The 16098-nt window shown below is 39.6% G+C and overlaps 1 protein-coding gene across 4 annotated transcripts in view; it reads left to right on the forward strand.

Annotated features, from left to right (window-relative positions):
- LOC131951785 (uncharacterized) overlaps window positions 1-6791 on the forward strand; it is a 35777-nt gene extending 28986 nt beyond the window's left edge. For all 4 annotated transcript variants that reach the window (XM_059314207.1, XM_059314182.1, XM_059314190.1 and 1 more), the window contains exons 8-12: window positions 2672-2936; window positions 3562-3664; window positions 4649-4796; window positions 5612-5700; window positions 5884-6791. In XM_059314207.1, coding sequence (XP_059170190.1) covers window positions 2672-2936; window positions 3562-3664; window positions 4649-4796; window positions 5612-5700; window positions 5884-5901 — 623 coding nt within the window. In that variant the 3' untranslated portion in view covers window positions 5902-6791. The remainder of the gene's footprint in view (window positions 1-2671; window positions 2937-3561; window positions 3665-4648; window positions 4797-5611; window positions 5701-5883) is intronic.
- Window positions 6792-16098: the final 9307 nt, after the last annotated feature.

The following is a 16098-nucleotide window of genomic DNA, read 5'->3' on the forward strand; positions in this document are numbered from 1 at the left end:
CTGTCTGTCAAGTTGTGGTCTGTCCTTATGCTGTCTGTCATGTTGTGGTCTGTCCTAATGCTGTCTGTCATGTTGTGGTCTGTCCTAATGCTGTCTGTCATGTTGTGGTCTGTCCTAATGCTGTCTGTCATGTTGTGGTCTGTCCTAATGCTGTCTGTCATGTTGTGGTCTGTCCTAATGCTGTCTGTCATGTTGTGGTCTGTCCTAATGCTGTCTGTCCTAATGCTGTCTGTCATGTTGTTGTCTGTCCTAATGCTGTCTGTCATGTTGTGGTCTGTCCTAATGCTGTCTGTCATGTTGTTGTCTGTCCTAATGCTGTCTGTCATGTTGTTGTCTGTCCTAATGCTGTCTGTTATGTTGTGGTCTGTCCTAATACTGTCTGTCATGTTGTGGTCTGTCCTAATGCTGTCTGTCATGTTGTGGTCTGTCCTAATGCTGTCTGTCATGTTGTGGTCTGTCCTAATGCTGTCTGTCATGTTGTGGTCTGTCCTAATGCTGTCTGTCATGTTGTGGTCTGTCCTAATAGTGTCTGTCATGTTGTGGTCTGTCCTAATGCTGTCTGTCATGTTGTGGTCTGTCCTAATGCTGTCTGTCATGTTGTGGTCTGTCCTAATGCTGTCTGTCATGTTGTGGTCTGTCCTAATGTTGTGGTCTGTCCTAATGCTGTGGTCTGTCCTAATGTTGTGGTCTGTCCTAATGCTGTCTGTCCTAATGCTGTCTGTCATGTTGTGGTCTGTCCTAATGTTGTCTTTCATGTTGTGGTCTGTCCTGTTGTGGTCTGTCCTAATGTTGTGGTCTGTCCTAATGCTGTCTGTCATGTTGTGGTCTGTCCTAATGCTGTCTGTCATGTTGTGGTCTGTCCTAATGCTGTCTGTCATGTTGTGGTCTGTCCTAATGCTGTCTGTCCTAATGCTGTCTGTCATGTTGTGGTCTGTCCTAATGCTGTCTGTCATGTTGTGGTCTGTCCTAATGCTGTCTGTCCTAATGCTGTCTGTCATGTTGTGGTCTGTCCTAATGCTGTCTGTCATGTTGTGGTCTGTCCTAAAGCTGTCTTTCATGTTGTGGTCTGTCCTAATGCTGTCTGTCATGTTGTGGTCTGTCCTAATGCTGTCTGTCATGTTGTGGTCTGTCCTAATGCTGTCTGTCATGTTGTGGTCTGTCCTAATGCTGTCTGTCATGTTGTGGTCTGTCCTAATGCTGTCTGTCATGTTGTGGTCTGTCCTAATGCTGTCTGTCCTAATGCTGTCTGTCATGTTGTGGTCTGTCCTAATGCTGTCTGTCATGTTGTGGTCTGTCCTAATGCTGTCTGTCATGTTGTGATCTGTCCTAATGCTGTCTGTCATGTTGTGGTCTGTCCTAATGCTGTCTGTCATGTTGTGGTCTGTCCTAATGCTGTCTGTCCTAATGCTGTCTGTCATGTTGTGGTCTGTCCTAATGCTGTCTGTCATGTTGTGGTCTGTCCTAATGCTGTCTGTCATGTTGTTGTCTGTCCTAATGCTGTGGTCTGTCATGTTGTTGTCTGTCCTAATGCTGTCTGTCATGTTGTGGTCTGTCCTAATGCTGTCTTTCATGTTGTGGTCTGTCCTAATGCTGTCTGTCATGTTGTGGTCTGTCCTAATGCTGTCTGTCATGTTGTGGTCTGTCCTAATGCTGTCTGTCATGTTGTGGTCTGTCCTAATGCTGTCTGTCATGTTGTGGTCTGTCCTAATGCTGTCTGTCATGTTGTGGTCTGTCCTAATGTTGTTGTCTGTCCTAATGCTGTCTGTTATGTTGTGGTCTGTCCTAATGCTGTCTGTCATGTTGTGGTCTGTCCTAATGCTGTCTGTCATGTTGTTGTCTGTCCTAATGTTGTGGTCTGTCCTAATGCTGTCTGTCATGTTGTGGTCTGTCCTAATGCTGTCTGTCATGTTGTGGTCTGTCCTAATGATGTTTGTCATTTTGTGGTCTGTCCTAATGATGTCTGTCATGTTGTGGTCTGTCCTAATGCTGTCTGTCATGTTGTTGTCTGTCCTAATGCTGTCTGTCATGTTGTGGTCTGTCCTAATGCTGTCTGTCATGTTGTGGTCTGTCCTAATGCTGTCTGTCATGTTGTTGTCTGTCCTAATGCTGTCTGTCATGTTGTGGTCTGTCCTAATGTTGTTGTCTGTCCTAATGCTGTCTGTCATGTTGTTGTCTGTCCTAATGCTGTCTGTCATGTTGTTGTCTGTCCTAATGCTGTCTGTCATGTTGTTGTCTGTCCTAATGCTGTCTGTCATGTTGTGGTCTGTCCTAATGCTGTCTGTCATGTTGTGGTCTGTCCTAATGTTGTTGTCTGTCCTAATGCTGTCTGTCATGTTGTTGTCTGTCCTAATGCTGTCTGTCATGTTGTTGTCTGTCCTAATGCTGTCTGTCATGTTGTTGTCTGTCCTAATGCTGTCTGTCATGTTATCGTCTGTCCTAATGCTGTCTATCAATAACATAATACAATATGATGGTGAAATAGAACATTTTGTAGCTAATGTGTAAGATTGGAAAAAAATTCATTGGGTCAATAATTTGTTTTTTAATCACATTAAAAAAAAAAATTCCCATTAGTGTTCGAATTTATTTATAAAAACATAATTAGCTTTCTCCTGTCAAATCCCAGTAAAGATGGGAAGAGCTAATGATATGACTAATCTCCTGCTTGCAGATATGAGCTGTGACTTTACCCAGACTTTAGTTCCCTTCACTGATGAGTATTCTTGTTACCATGGGGATTCTGATGTGTCATTTGAAGATGGGAGTCATGCTTTGGACAGGCCAGTTACACCACCACCATTACAGGAACTGACCACTTCATCACCACCATTACAGGAACTGACCACTACACCACCACCATTACAGGAGCTGACCACTGCAATGGTGGAGGTGAAAACTGAATTACAGATTGACTGGTTTAATGACAGCTTTGATAGGTTAGTTCCAACTCAAAAATCTGGTAATTTTATCATTCTTAGTCACAAGTCAAAATGTCTTTATAGTAAACAAATAAAAAAATATTTAACTTTAAAAATGATCATCATCGTCCTATGGACCTTCGTAGGTATGCAAACACACCTCTCCACGTCATTTCATCTGCTTGTTCTTCACTGAAAATGCAAGCACTTAAAATTATATTAAAAATTAAAATTATAAAAAAATTAAATTGCTATTAATTATAACATAGGTTTCCACATGTTCAAGAAAATATTAGGACTGACTAGTGTAAGAAATTAATTTTCTTATTGTAACACTGGTTTATTAAAATCTTAACATTTAATAAAAAACACATTGGGATGCTTTCTTTTAACTGAAATTTTGATAAATCTAAAAATATTCACATTAAACAGCACCAACACTGCAAAAAAGTCACATTTTAAAATTAAAAACTCATAGTGTGCTGTTGTTGACCAAAGTTAGACTAAAACTGTGATGTTGTTGACCAAAGTTAGACTAAAACTGTGATGTTGTTGACCAAAGTTAGACTAAAACTGTGATGTTGTTGACCAAAGTTAGACTGTGATGTTGTTGACCAAAGTTAGACTGTGATGTTGTTGACAGAGTACCAAAGCAAGAATCCTTGGAGTTTGCTCATGCTCAGGTTGTCAGGAAGAAAAGTGAGAGAGATAAGTTAGACGGATTCAGCTGTAAACAGTGCTACCAGGTGGGTTTAGACAGTGCTACCAGGTGGGTTTAGACAGTGCTACCAGGTGGGTTTAGACAGTGCTACCAGGTGGGTTTAGACAGTGCCACCAGGTGGGTTTAGACAGTGCCACTGGGTGGGTTTAGACAGTGCTACCAGGTGGGTTTAGACGGTGCTACCAGGTGGGTTTAGACAGTGCCACCAGGTGGGTTTAGACAGTGCCACCAGGTGGGTTTAGACAGTGCTACCAGGTGGGTTTAGACAGTGCTACCAGGTGGGTTTAGACAGTGCCACCAGGTGGGTTTAGACAGTGCCACCAGGTGGGTTTAGACAGTGCTACCAGGTGGGTTTAGACAGTGCCACCGGGTGGGTTTAGACAGTGCCACCGGGTGGGTTTAGACAGTGCTACCAGGTGGGTTTAGACGGTGCTACCAGGTGGGTTTAGACAGTGCCACCAGGTGGGTTTAGACAGTGCCACCAGGTGGGTTTAGACAGTGCTACCAGGTGGGTTTAGACAGTGCTACCAGGTGGGTTTAGACAGTGCCACCGGGTGGGTTTAGACAGTGCCACCGGGTGGGTTTAGACAGTGCTACTGGGTGGGTTTAGACAGTGCTACCGGGTGGGTTTAGACAGTGCCACCGGGTGGGTTTAGACAGTGCCACCAGGTGGGTTTAGACAGTGCCACCAGGTGGGTTTAGACAGTGCCACCAGGTGGGTTTAGACAGTGCCACCAGGTGGGTTTAGACAGTGCCACCAGGTGGGTTTAGACAGTGCCACCAGGTGGGTTTAGACAGTGCCACCAGGTGGGTTTAGACAGTGCCACCAGGTGGGTTTAGACAGTGCCACCAGGTGGGTTTAGACAGTGCCACCAGGTGGGTTTAGACAGTGCCACCAGGTGGGTTTAGATAGTTACTTTATTACAGTGCTTTTTGTGCCGATTTTTAATATAATTTTAATATTTCTTGTTTTGAAAAAAATAATAAATTGAGAAAGCAAATGTTTCAGTACTACAAGAATTCAGGTCTGTCTGATGAAGCCCTCAAGGTGAAGATGAAAGAATGCTCACGTCATCGAGATCGGTATAGAGCTCCTGAGACGCCAGAACATTTCTGGTCCTTAGGATTTCCAGACACCGCTGACATTGTTGAGAGAAGTTAGTCTTGCTGTAAACTAGTGGTGACACATTAACATATTATGGTGGTGACACACATGAGCAAGATGTTGTGGTAACAAGTCACAATGAATTGTTATGATGACACACTGTAACCGATTGTGGTGATGACACACTGCAACAAATTGTTGTGGTGACACATAGCATTATAACTTTAGTGGTGACACATAGCAGTATAACTTTTGTGGTGACACATAGCTGTATAACTTGTGGTGACACATAGCTGTATAACTTGTGGTGACACATAGCAGTATAACTTGTGGTGACACATAGCAGTATAACTTTTGTGGTGACACAGCTGTATAACTTGTGGTGACACATAGCAGTATAACTTGTGGTGACACATAGCTGTATAACTTGTGGTGACACATAGCAGTATGACTTTTGTGGTGACACATAGCAGTATAACTTGTGGTGACACATAGCTGTATAACTTGTGGTGACACATAGCAGTATGACTTTTGTGGTGACACATAGCAGTATAACTTTAGTGGTGACACATAGCAGTATAACTTGTGGTGACACATAGCTGTATAACTTGTGGTGACACATAGCAGTATAACTTGTGGTGACACGTAGCAGTATAACTTGTGGTGACACATAGCAGTATAACTTTAGTGGTGACACATAGCAGTATAACTTGTGGTGACACATAGCAGTATAACTTGTGGTGACACATAGCAGTATAACTTTTGTGGTGACACATAGCATTATAACTTGTGGTGACACATAGCAGTATGGCTTTAGTGGTGACACTTAGCAGTATAACATTAACAATATTGTACTTGTTGTTCCAGAAGAAATGTCAGCTGATTCACCAGCCACTCGACCACCCAGGAGACGTAAACGTTTGGAGAAACATTTCCAATCAAGACACGAGGGAGAGGTCAGTTTTTATTCCCAGAAACTTTTCCAATCAAAACATAAGGGAGAAAAATTCTCAGTTGAAAGCTGTTGATACTGATGATAATACAATATGTGCTCCTTATCTATTGTTTCTGATGATGTAATGTATTCTTGTAAAAAAGTGATAATTTGTTCTGTCAGACTTGTCATTGTTTTTTGACAGATTCAAGCTCCAAGTTAGTTTTCTTCAATTGGTCAACATTACAACTACACATCTAAACAAACCAATTTCATTAGGGCCACTTTGTGGAGGAGCCAACTTACTTTGGGCCACTTTGTGTAGGAGCCAACTCAACTTTGGGCCACTTTGTCCAGGAGCCAACTCAACTTTGGGCCACTTTGTGTAGGAACCAACTCAACTTTGGGCCACTTTGTGTAGGAACCAACTCAACTAAGGGCCACTTTGTGTAGGAACCAACTCAACTTTGGGCCACTTTGTGTAGGAACCAGCTTTGGGCCACTTTTGTTGGAATCAACTCAACTTTGGGCCACTTTGTGTAGGAACCAACTTTGGGCCACTTTGTGTAGGAACCAACTCAACTTAGGGCCACTTTGTGCAGGGGCATAAAGCATTAGCAGCTGCAGTGTACTACAGAAGTTTTACAGGGATCTTCATTAGATTAATTAGCATGTATTTCTGAACTAGATTTGATGAGAAGAAGCTATGTTGTATTGTTTTGGTTTCCTGACTAAAGAGATCAAATTGGTCTGAAAGTGTCAAAACATTTATTTTATAAAGACCACAGATTCTACTCTGTTGTGTGGACTAACATTTGATTTAATTTTCTCACCAACTACTATATTTGCACATTCATGATTTAGTCCATGTACAAATTAGTATTGACTACATTTTCCTGTTTGCATCATTAAAATTTTAATCATTTATTTTCTGATTTTTTAAAAATTTATATTTGTTATTTAGCCTCAAATAAATTCTGATGTTGGTAAATGATTCAAATTGACTGTATGCATACTTTTCTCTCTCTCTTTTAATGTCATTTTTTTCTGAGGCTTTGAGAACTGAATCTAAAGCAGTATGTGTAGACCTTAAGGCTTTTGGTGAAAAAATTATGCTGGTTATACTAATGTCTATATAAAATTTATTTTATTTAAAAAGTAAAGACAGTAATTTAAAAAAAAATTGAATTTAGACACACATTTGATTATGCAACTGGTGGAGCAATGCCTACTCATAACAACAAAAAAACCACAGAAAAAATGATACCAAACTCAGGTTAACAATAAGAATATAAACGGTTCTTTGGATATGACTGTAGTTTTACTTTATACATTTAGTGTAAAACATGCGTGGGCAACACCCATTTAGAGTATAGAAAAAAAGACGAATGGGAAATAACTCTGCCCAGGTGCACAATTATACATTTTCAAATTAGTATTTTAATGCATTTAAGTATTTTAAGCCTACAACTGCATGGAGTATCTCTACCAAGAAATTTTTTTTTTTTTAAATTTAAAAGTGTTCTATTAATTTAAATAAAAATAGGCCACTGGCTAAATTAACTAACTTAACTCAAACATCATAGTAATAGTAAAAAGAAAACAGGTTGAGTAATAAAAAAAACCCATTCCTAAGTAAACGGTATCATAGACAGATCAGTACAGTGCAACATATATGTGTTTTTGTCTCATTGGAAGTATGAAGTACAGTGCAACATATATGAGAGTTTTTGTCTCATTGGAAGTATGACAGTGAATATCCGATCTTTGGATGTCATTAGATAACCAAACATAGATCACAGGGTCCGTAGCGGACCTTGAATCCTTGAAAAACCCTTGAATTCCAAAAAACATCTCAAGGCCTTGAAAAACCCTTGAATTTCCCCAAAAATGAGCAAAACCCCTTGAATTTTATAGGTAAACCTTGAAAACCGTGCGTAAATCGAATTTTAAAAAGAAAATTCAATTCTGATGGATCTAAACTTTTTCTGCCTTTATTTTTTTTTGCCGTGGGTCTGCGTTAACTTCGGAGTCTATTTCCAACCCTCTCCTTTGCTGAGCCTCGCGGTATGACCCCAACCTGACCAGTTTTGCATAGGCTCTTCCTAACCTAGATTCTAGATCGTGACGTAGATAGCCGAGGGCTAAATTTAGCATCGTTTTTCGGGTATCTCCGTTTACTAGATTCTAGATCTAGATTCAGTGTTTTCTGTTAGGGTCTACCTACTTGTACGGTTTTGTCCGTAATTTTTCGATTTTGACACCCCTGTTGCGGAATTAGGCCGCAAATGTTACGCAAAAGCCCACAGTAAACATCAAAATCGATTTAGTGTCGACCTTTTTTTTCTTGTGTTAAATTTCCGTGTTATCCGGTTCTATGGTTTCAAACATCTTCAATCATAACAATCGACGCCCCCCGCCCCCCAAATCCCTTCCCGACAATATCTCGGCAGTCGTTGGCTCTATTTATATTGTGAACTTTATTGACCCCGCGAGTGGTCTGTTGTCTCCTGATCGGTGATGTCCGTAAAGAAAAAAATTGGAATGTGGCCTAAATCATTAAAATTCTGGTCGCGCATGGAAATTATCTCGATTATAATTAAACCTACATCTAGAACTAATATTTTTTCTTCAAGAAAATAAGCCTTAGGTTTAAATAAAAAAAGAATAGCCTGAACTATGCGAGCGTAGGTTTCTATTTATTTAAATTAAAATTTTCTCGGTGTGGGTTAAACACAAAAGGGCGAAACGTAGCTGCGGAATTACGGGTAAATAGCGAGACATAATTTATCGAATTATTGTGTTCTGTTATTTTAGATGTGCGAGAAGACACGTTTTTACGAACCTAGATCAATCACGGTTCTTTGTGTACCCCACGATAGCAGATGTTTCGGTCACTGCGACCTTGGAAGGTCTTCTAGTTCTATCTCAACTTACAGTGACCTCGCAGTATATTAATGTATATTAGTCGTGGATCTTGATCTAGATTTTTAACTATTAACCAACAAGATTTCCTAATACCAATAGGCATATTTATCACGTTCGTTAAAAAAACCAATAGCAAATGACGTAATCGTCAATCTCACGTGCGCTATGGACCAAATACACATTGGCTGTATCAGATGGGTGAGGCTGTAGACAGAACTTTTTGATGTCATTCTTGACGTGGCTGTCTGGTTATTTATGACGATAGAGGTTGGGGTAAAATTCGCATTAATTACGTGACGTCATCAATGGGCTACCGCTAGGCTGTGTAATTAAAAAAAAAACTAAATCCTAACATTACCAACTCATTAGCATCGCCGATTGTCTTCTTAAAAAAAGGAAAGATTTTGCGCCGACGTAAAAAAAAATTTGTATTTATCAAAAGAAAAGTAAAATAATTTGAAGGACTATGACTGTGCTGTTTTCACTCAACTTTACGGACACTTTTTACCGCCTCTCACTTCAAGGTCGCGCTGACCGTATGACCTACGACACGAGACCACGCGCGAGCACAGTAGTGTCTCACGGTCAAGGCAGTTCTACAAACGCTGTTTATCGAATTTTAACGTGGTTATCTTTAATATTGGGCTTACTGCTAGATTAAAGCGAAAACAAAAACTATATCTGCATCGTTTTAGGTCATTGAACAAAATATGTAGGTCTGCTATAATTTAGTTACACCATCTAGCAGGGTCTAGATCTAATTGATTTTTACTGTGGTAAAACGTCATTGAAATGTTTAAGAAGCCTCGAATTACCGTGTTTGAGAAAATTGCCGCTGTCACTGCCCCCTCCCATCCACTTGTAAAAAAAAAATCCGCTTTTCACTTTGTCGGGCGGCTACATCTCTGACATGAGTATTACTAGCGTAGTTACTTGTGAAATTGTTTTAAAAAAACAACTTAATTTGAACTAACTTATAACTTCCACGATATTTCTTTACGTCATCATGTATATCATAGGTGGGGACATTGGGGTCGTCCATAAATGACGTCACACTCGTAGGGGGAGGGGGATCCGTAATCGTGTGACGGTGTGTGGTGAGGGGATGGGGGGGGGGGGGTCAGATCGTGTGACATCACACTTTTGCATTATTAAAAAGTAATGTTAGAAAACGAATTTTAGCATTTTAGAAAACTGTTTTAATAAATTGTAAAAGGAATTGATTAAAATACTCTATTTTGACAGAGTTCAGACAAGATTTTGGGGGAAAAATCCTATTTTAAGAAAAATTGAACTGCAATCAAGGGGGGGTGGGGTGTAGGAGGGGTTATAGGCTGAGGTGTGACGTCATTTTAGAGGGCGGGGCCTGCCTTTTTGTGATGTGTGACGGAGGGGGGGGGGAGAGAGGTAATAATCTTTTAAAAAGCGTGAGGTCATTTATGACATTAAGCAGGATAATTTCTACAAGCATAGCTAGGTTTTTTTTTGTTTCTATATGTGTGCAGAGTCCTTTTTAAAGGAATATGTGTGAAGAGTCCTTTTTAAAGGACTATCAGACAGACGAACCAATGCTTCCTTTTATGTATAATGACCTGATTCTGATTATCACTTGACATTGACAAGTCATTCAATTGAAGTTGGGTTTGTTGCTGACTCTCTAATAAAGTCTCTAGAAAAAGTAAAAAAAAGCAAGTGAGCTTCAAATTCTCAATTTCAAATCTGATTGTAAGACAACTTTGATAGGATTTTCATCAAATTTTTTGTTGAAATCTCCATTACTTTAGTCATTAGTGAGAGACTTAGCCTAATGCAAATGTTTAAAAATAGAGCCAGTTCACCGAAAAATGAAGGGAATTCTTCACATCCTAGTCAACAAATGAAAACTGAAATCAGCTGAGTGTGACCAAGTTCTGTTTCAATTTTCAACATTCATAGATACATGTACTCTAAATGGTTGTCTATCTAAATCTAATTGAGAACATGATAGGCTGGACATTTTTTTCATAGAACAGCTTGGTAGCAAAATTTCTTATGTGAACATTTGGAAAATTGTTAGAGATCTATTGCTTCTGTCACATGGTCAAGCCAGTGTTGAAAGAGGTTTTTCTGAAAATAGAAGTTGGAGGAGTGTCATTTGACACCAAAGATACTGATTGCAAAAGGGATTATGCTGGACTCTCAGACAATCTCCTGACTTAGATAATTTTGTAATAACACCAACATTATTTCAAAAATTGTGTGTGCAAAAAACATACATCACCCTCATTGTAATGCCCGTTAGTGGTAGTTTATACCTTGAAATTCCCCCCAAAATCACCTTGAAAACCTTGAAAAAGCCTTGAATTTTCTTTTGGGATTTGGCTATGGACCCTGGATCTAGCTGTTGCCAAACGAACAGCAATATTATCAAGAATCGAGCATTTCACACAGCTATGTAGACAGACGTTAAAGACCAGTGTTTCTGTTCGACTTTTGCCTCCAGTTTTAAATACCAGAACTTGCCATTTAGTTTTGCAGGGACAGTTGGGCCGTGGGATGACCTACGGTCAGCGGGATGGGTACCGAACTATTGGTTTAGCTAACGTGCGAACTACCTGCTAGACCACGTCGCCCAGTTGTGATAACAAAAGGGTTAGGGTCTTGGATAAAACGTCTGACAACGAGGATAAGCTATGGAGGGGGGGGGGTCTGTAAAAACAAGCGTGACTATTTGTGGACGTTGAAAGACAGACTTAATTCAATACCAAGTGGTACCAGTGGCGGAACTAGAAAAAAAGGGCCACCCTACAAAAAAAATTTTTGGGCCCCATATATACAGGGGCGTAGCGAGGGGGGGGCGGGGGGTGCGGACCGCACCGGGTGACACCATTTAGGGGGGTGACACCAAGGCAAAAAATAGCAAAATATATAGAGAAAAACTCGAGGGGGGGGGGTGCAAATCGAAAGTTTGAGGGGGGGGGGGGTGCAAATCGAAAACTCGAGGGGGGGTGCAAATCGAAAGTTTGAGGGGGGGGGGGGGGTGCAAATCGAAAACTTGAAACTTTGTCCCTGGGAAGGGTCTCTATGCCTCTGGGGGGGTGACACCATTAAGTGCCGCACCGGGTGACACCCGACCTCGCTACGCCACTGCATATATATATATTATATATATATAATATATATATATAGAGTCAAAATACGAACATAGAATACTCAATACGGGCTTGTTCGAGTTGGAAAAATTATAAATTCTTAGTTTTTAATTTTAATTAAAACATGTTACAACATTTGTGTGAGCGCTATTAGTCTGTTTTGAAATTCTCTGTTTTAATTGTCTGACACGATGCTTGGGGTCGTCCATAAATGACGTCACACGCCTGGGGGGTGGGGTATAAAAATGGCAAAAAAAGCGTGACTTCATTTATGGACGACCCCTTCCTAAATTTTAAGTCGGTCAAAAGAATATGAAGCATGAAAGCTTTGCATGTGTAATGGTTTCTCGCCTTATGTTTATTTTTTAAATTTATATTATTAGTTTTAAATACATTTCCTTTTTATACTGTGTCATTATTTATTTGTATTTAAAAAATAATAATTAAGAGAAGTAATTGCTTTTTAATTTGTTTAGTGCAAATCTATTAAAAGATTCTTAAGAGCACACATATTTGACTATTTAAAAAGGGAAATAAGTCATGGAAGTGGTTTGAACGTTTGCCTATCTTTCACACTACAATTCAAAGTGTGTATATATATATATATATATATATATATATATATATATATATATATATATATATATATATATATATATATATATATATATATATATATATATATATATATATATATATGTTACGGTCAAAGCCCGAAGTGCGGCCAAACCCCGGATTGGCCGGCCAATGCGCGGATTGGCCGGCTCTCTTGGCCAAAGCCCGAAGAACTTAGAGCTAAGATCGTATTTCGTACATTGGCCGGCCAATGCGCGCACTGGCCGGGACGTACTGGCCAAAGTCCGAAGTGCTTAAACTTGACAGCATATTTTGTACATTGGCCGGCCAATGCGCGCATTGGCCGGGATGTCCTGGCCAATGTTCTATCTAGACTAAGTTGTGATCGCGTTTTCATTATTCTGGGTGCGGTTTCATTGTGAGTAACGTATTGTTTAGCTCTTGTTTGTATAGCATTCTATATGCAAGGTTACATGGATCAAAAGGGCCGTCAGACCATGAGACAGACATAGCAGATGGCTGTCAAAAGAAAAAAATGTAAATCCATGTTAGTTTCCATATATGGGCTACAACTTTATGTGACAGCCTCCTCCATGATGACGAGGTGAGAAAATCATCAAAGAACAAAATCAAAGACAGTCAGCGTCACCGACGGAACGTTCAAAAGACTTTGCCGCGTTCCTTGTAAGTTGAACAATAGTGTCCAAGCTACTTGAGATGGCGTGGGCGTCAGAAACCATATTTCCCCAACAAAAGGGGAATACCAAAGAAAGCAGACCCAACACCGTGCCTTGACTGGACTGAATGATAAATACCGACAGAATTGCATTCCAGATTTCTTTGCACAGCGGATTACTTGACTGTTTAACACTACGTTTGCTTGATTGTGGAGTCATTTGTGAATCAAGTTATTTTTTAACTAAAGAACATGTGGCCTGAACTTAAACTAGTTCACGGAAAACCAAGACATATCCAAAGACATATCCAAAGCCAAGGTTCAGTCGAACGTGCCAACCAAGATGTTCAGAACATGATGATGACATGGATGCAAGCAAATGAATCAGCTCATTGGGCTGAGAGTCTCAAATTCATTCAATTTATGAAAAATCGTTCTTTTCATCAAGGAATCCAACAATCACCATACGAAGCCTTGTTTGGATGCAAAGCAAAAGTGGAACTTAGCACTTCTATTCTACCAAGAGAGGCTCTCAATAAAATAGTTACTGAGGAAGATCTTGAGAACATTGAACAAGAAATGGAGGTTGCCATAAATGCAACTACATCCTCAGCTAACACATCTACTGCCGTAGCGGAACGTCCAGACCAGTTGCGTGACAATAATGTGGCCAACAGATTCTGTATAGTTTGTGAAAAACATTGTAGTGCAGCTCAATCTTGTGGATCCTGTGGCAAAGATGTCCATGCTATTTGTGGAATACCCAATGAAGCAGACGAAGGGTACGGAGGGAACATTACCTGCAGATTGTGTCACAACAAACAAGACATCATGGAACACAGGTCAGAAGCTCATACTGGCTTGCTTAAAACATCAAATACAAAATTTAAAGATGGTGAAGTGGGTGACAATGTACGCATCCGTTTTCCAGATGTTGACAGAGGTCGCGGTGATCCCCGAAGCGTGATTGCAGTTGTCATGAGCGTCGAGGGCGGTTTTTACAAATTAGGAACGGAACATGGTGTTCTAAAACAACTGTATGCTAGAAGTGAGTTTTCAATTCTTCACGAAAAACTGCTCTTATTGTCGTCAGTTGACACTGAGGAAAATTCACTACGAACCATCGCATCTTCACAATCATTGACTGGGGGCCAAGGCTACACTCGCTGCAATTGCACAACTAAGTGCACAACAAATCGCTGCAAGTGTAAAAATAACAAGCTGCTATATCATTCTAAATGCCATAAAAGTTCAACTTGTTGTAACAAATGATAATATTGATTGATTGAGACTATAGTACAATAAAAAATTTGAATTTTTCTGTCATTTACTTTAATTAATAATCAATAAAGACTTAATTTCATGATCCTACCGGCATAAAAAAAAAAATCTGCTCATGATCTTCTAATTAAGACTTTGGCCGGTCCACAATGGCCAGTCTGCGGATTGGCCGGCCAAAGGCCGAAATGAAGCAAAGTTTCGGACTTTGACCGACCTATGGGAGGCGATATTGGCCAATGCGCGGATTGGCCGGCCAATCCTAGCATTGGCCGACTTCGGGCTTTGACCGTAACATATATATATATATATATATATATATATATATATATATATATATATATATATATATATATATCTAATATATAAAGCTCAGTTCTGTATGTAATGCATTTGTATGTCGTTGGAATTGTACGAATTTAAAAGTTAGAAAATTATCGTGCGCATTTGTCTAAATTTATGAGCTAAAAAATTACTATTGAAAGTGTTGGGAAATAATTTTCATTTTTCAAATTATAGTAATAATTGTCGGCATGTTCATTAAACACAAGTTTTAAAAAAAAATATCATCTTTTACAAAAATTCTAATTATGTCTTTATTTAGTCCTATAGCACTTACTTCCCTTTGATAAATTAGGAAAAACACAATTACTTCCCTTTATAAAACCATTGCATTCCGTGAAAATAATTTACTTTTTAATTACTTTGTTTTGGTGTTGGGGAAAAAAAAATTACATAATTAGCGGGGATTGATCAAGTGCAAATGTTGTAGGTATTTTACGGATAAGCTTGGAGTATTAAAATTGTTTATTAAATTGAAACAGGCGCGTTCGTTTAAGTGAGTGCAAAAGACTGTGAATAAGTTGGGGTACTATAGTCGTTCATTAAGCTAAAACAGGTGATTCCGCCCCGGGCTTTTATGTTCGCGTTAGTGTTTTCTTTGTGTTTAGGTGGGTTTGCGTTAGTGGTTGCGTTTTAATTTGGTTCGTTTTTGTTCTTTCTTTTTTCGTTTTTGTTTGTGTTTTTTTTTTGTTTGGGTTTGTATTTGTGTTTTTGGTTGGTTTTGCGTTTGGATTTGGTTTGTTTTCGTTTGCTTTTTTCGTTGACTTTTTTTTGTTGGTATTGGTGTTTGTGGTTGGGTTTGTTGTTAGGTTTTTGTTTTCGTTTGCTTTTTTGTTTGTTTTTTCTTTGTGTTTGTATTGGTGTTTGTGGGTGTGGTTGTGTTTGTTGTTAAGTTTTTGTTTTCGTTTGTATTTGTAATTGTGTTAGCGTTATGTTTGCGTTTTGTTGTTTTGGTTTTGGTTGGTTGTAGTTTGGGTGTGCAATGCCGGGTTTATGATGATTACTAAACACACAGGTAATGGTCTTTAACAGAAAGGTTTTTCACAGAAGCCAGAGCAGGGCCTGGCCGGGACGGCTAGTATATATATATATATCCTTTACGAAACAGAGTGTGTTAGCTACTGTAGGACATCACTAATGTAGTAGATCGGTTGTTTTTTTACGAGAAAATTTTTTTTAACTATAAAAAAATGATTATGGTCGGCTGTGGGCTCCAAAACGGCCTTGGACACCCCACATTGCGGGGTCTGGCGGCACTGTAGTTCCGCCACTGAGTGGTACCACACATGACTACAAGGCAAACTTATCAATAAAATACAAACAAAAACTGAAAATGTGAATGAATCAATCAGGTAGGATTAAAACAGTGTGATGTCACACTGTTGTTCCCCCCCTCGTTACATTATACCGTCACATAAGTCCAGTGCCGGCGCCAGGTTATTTAGCGCCCTAGGCAAAGCTTATTAAAACGCCCCCCCCCCCCCCGTTA

The sequence above is a fragment of the Physella acuta genome, unplaced genomic scaffold (genome assembly GCF_028476545.2).
Source record: "Physella acuta isolate Inbredline_101_S28 unplaced genomic scaffold, ASM2847654v3 ptg000067l, whole genome shotgun sequence".
NCBI lineage: Eukaryota > Metazoa > Mollusca > Gastropoda > Physidae > Physella > Physella acuta.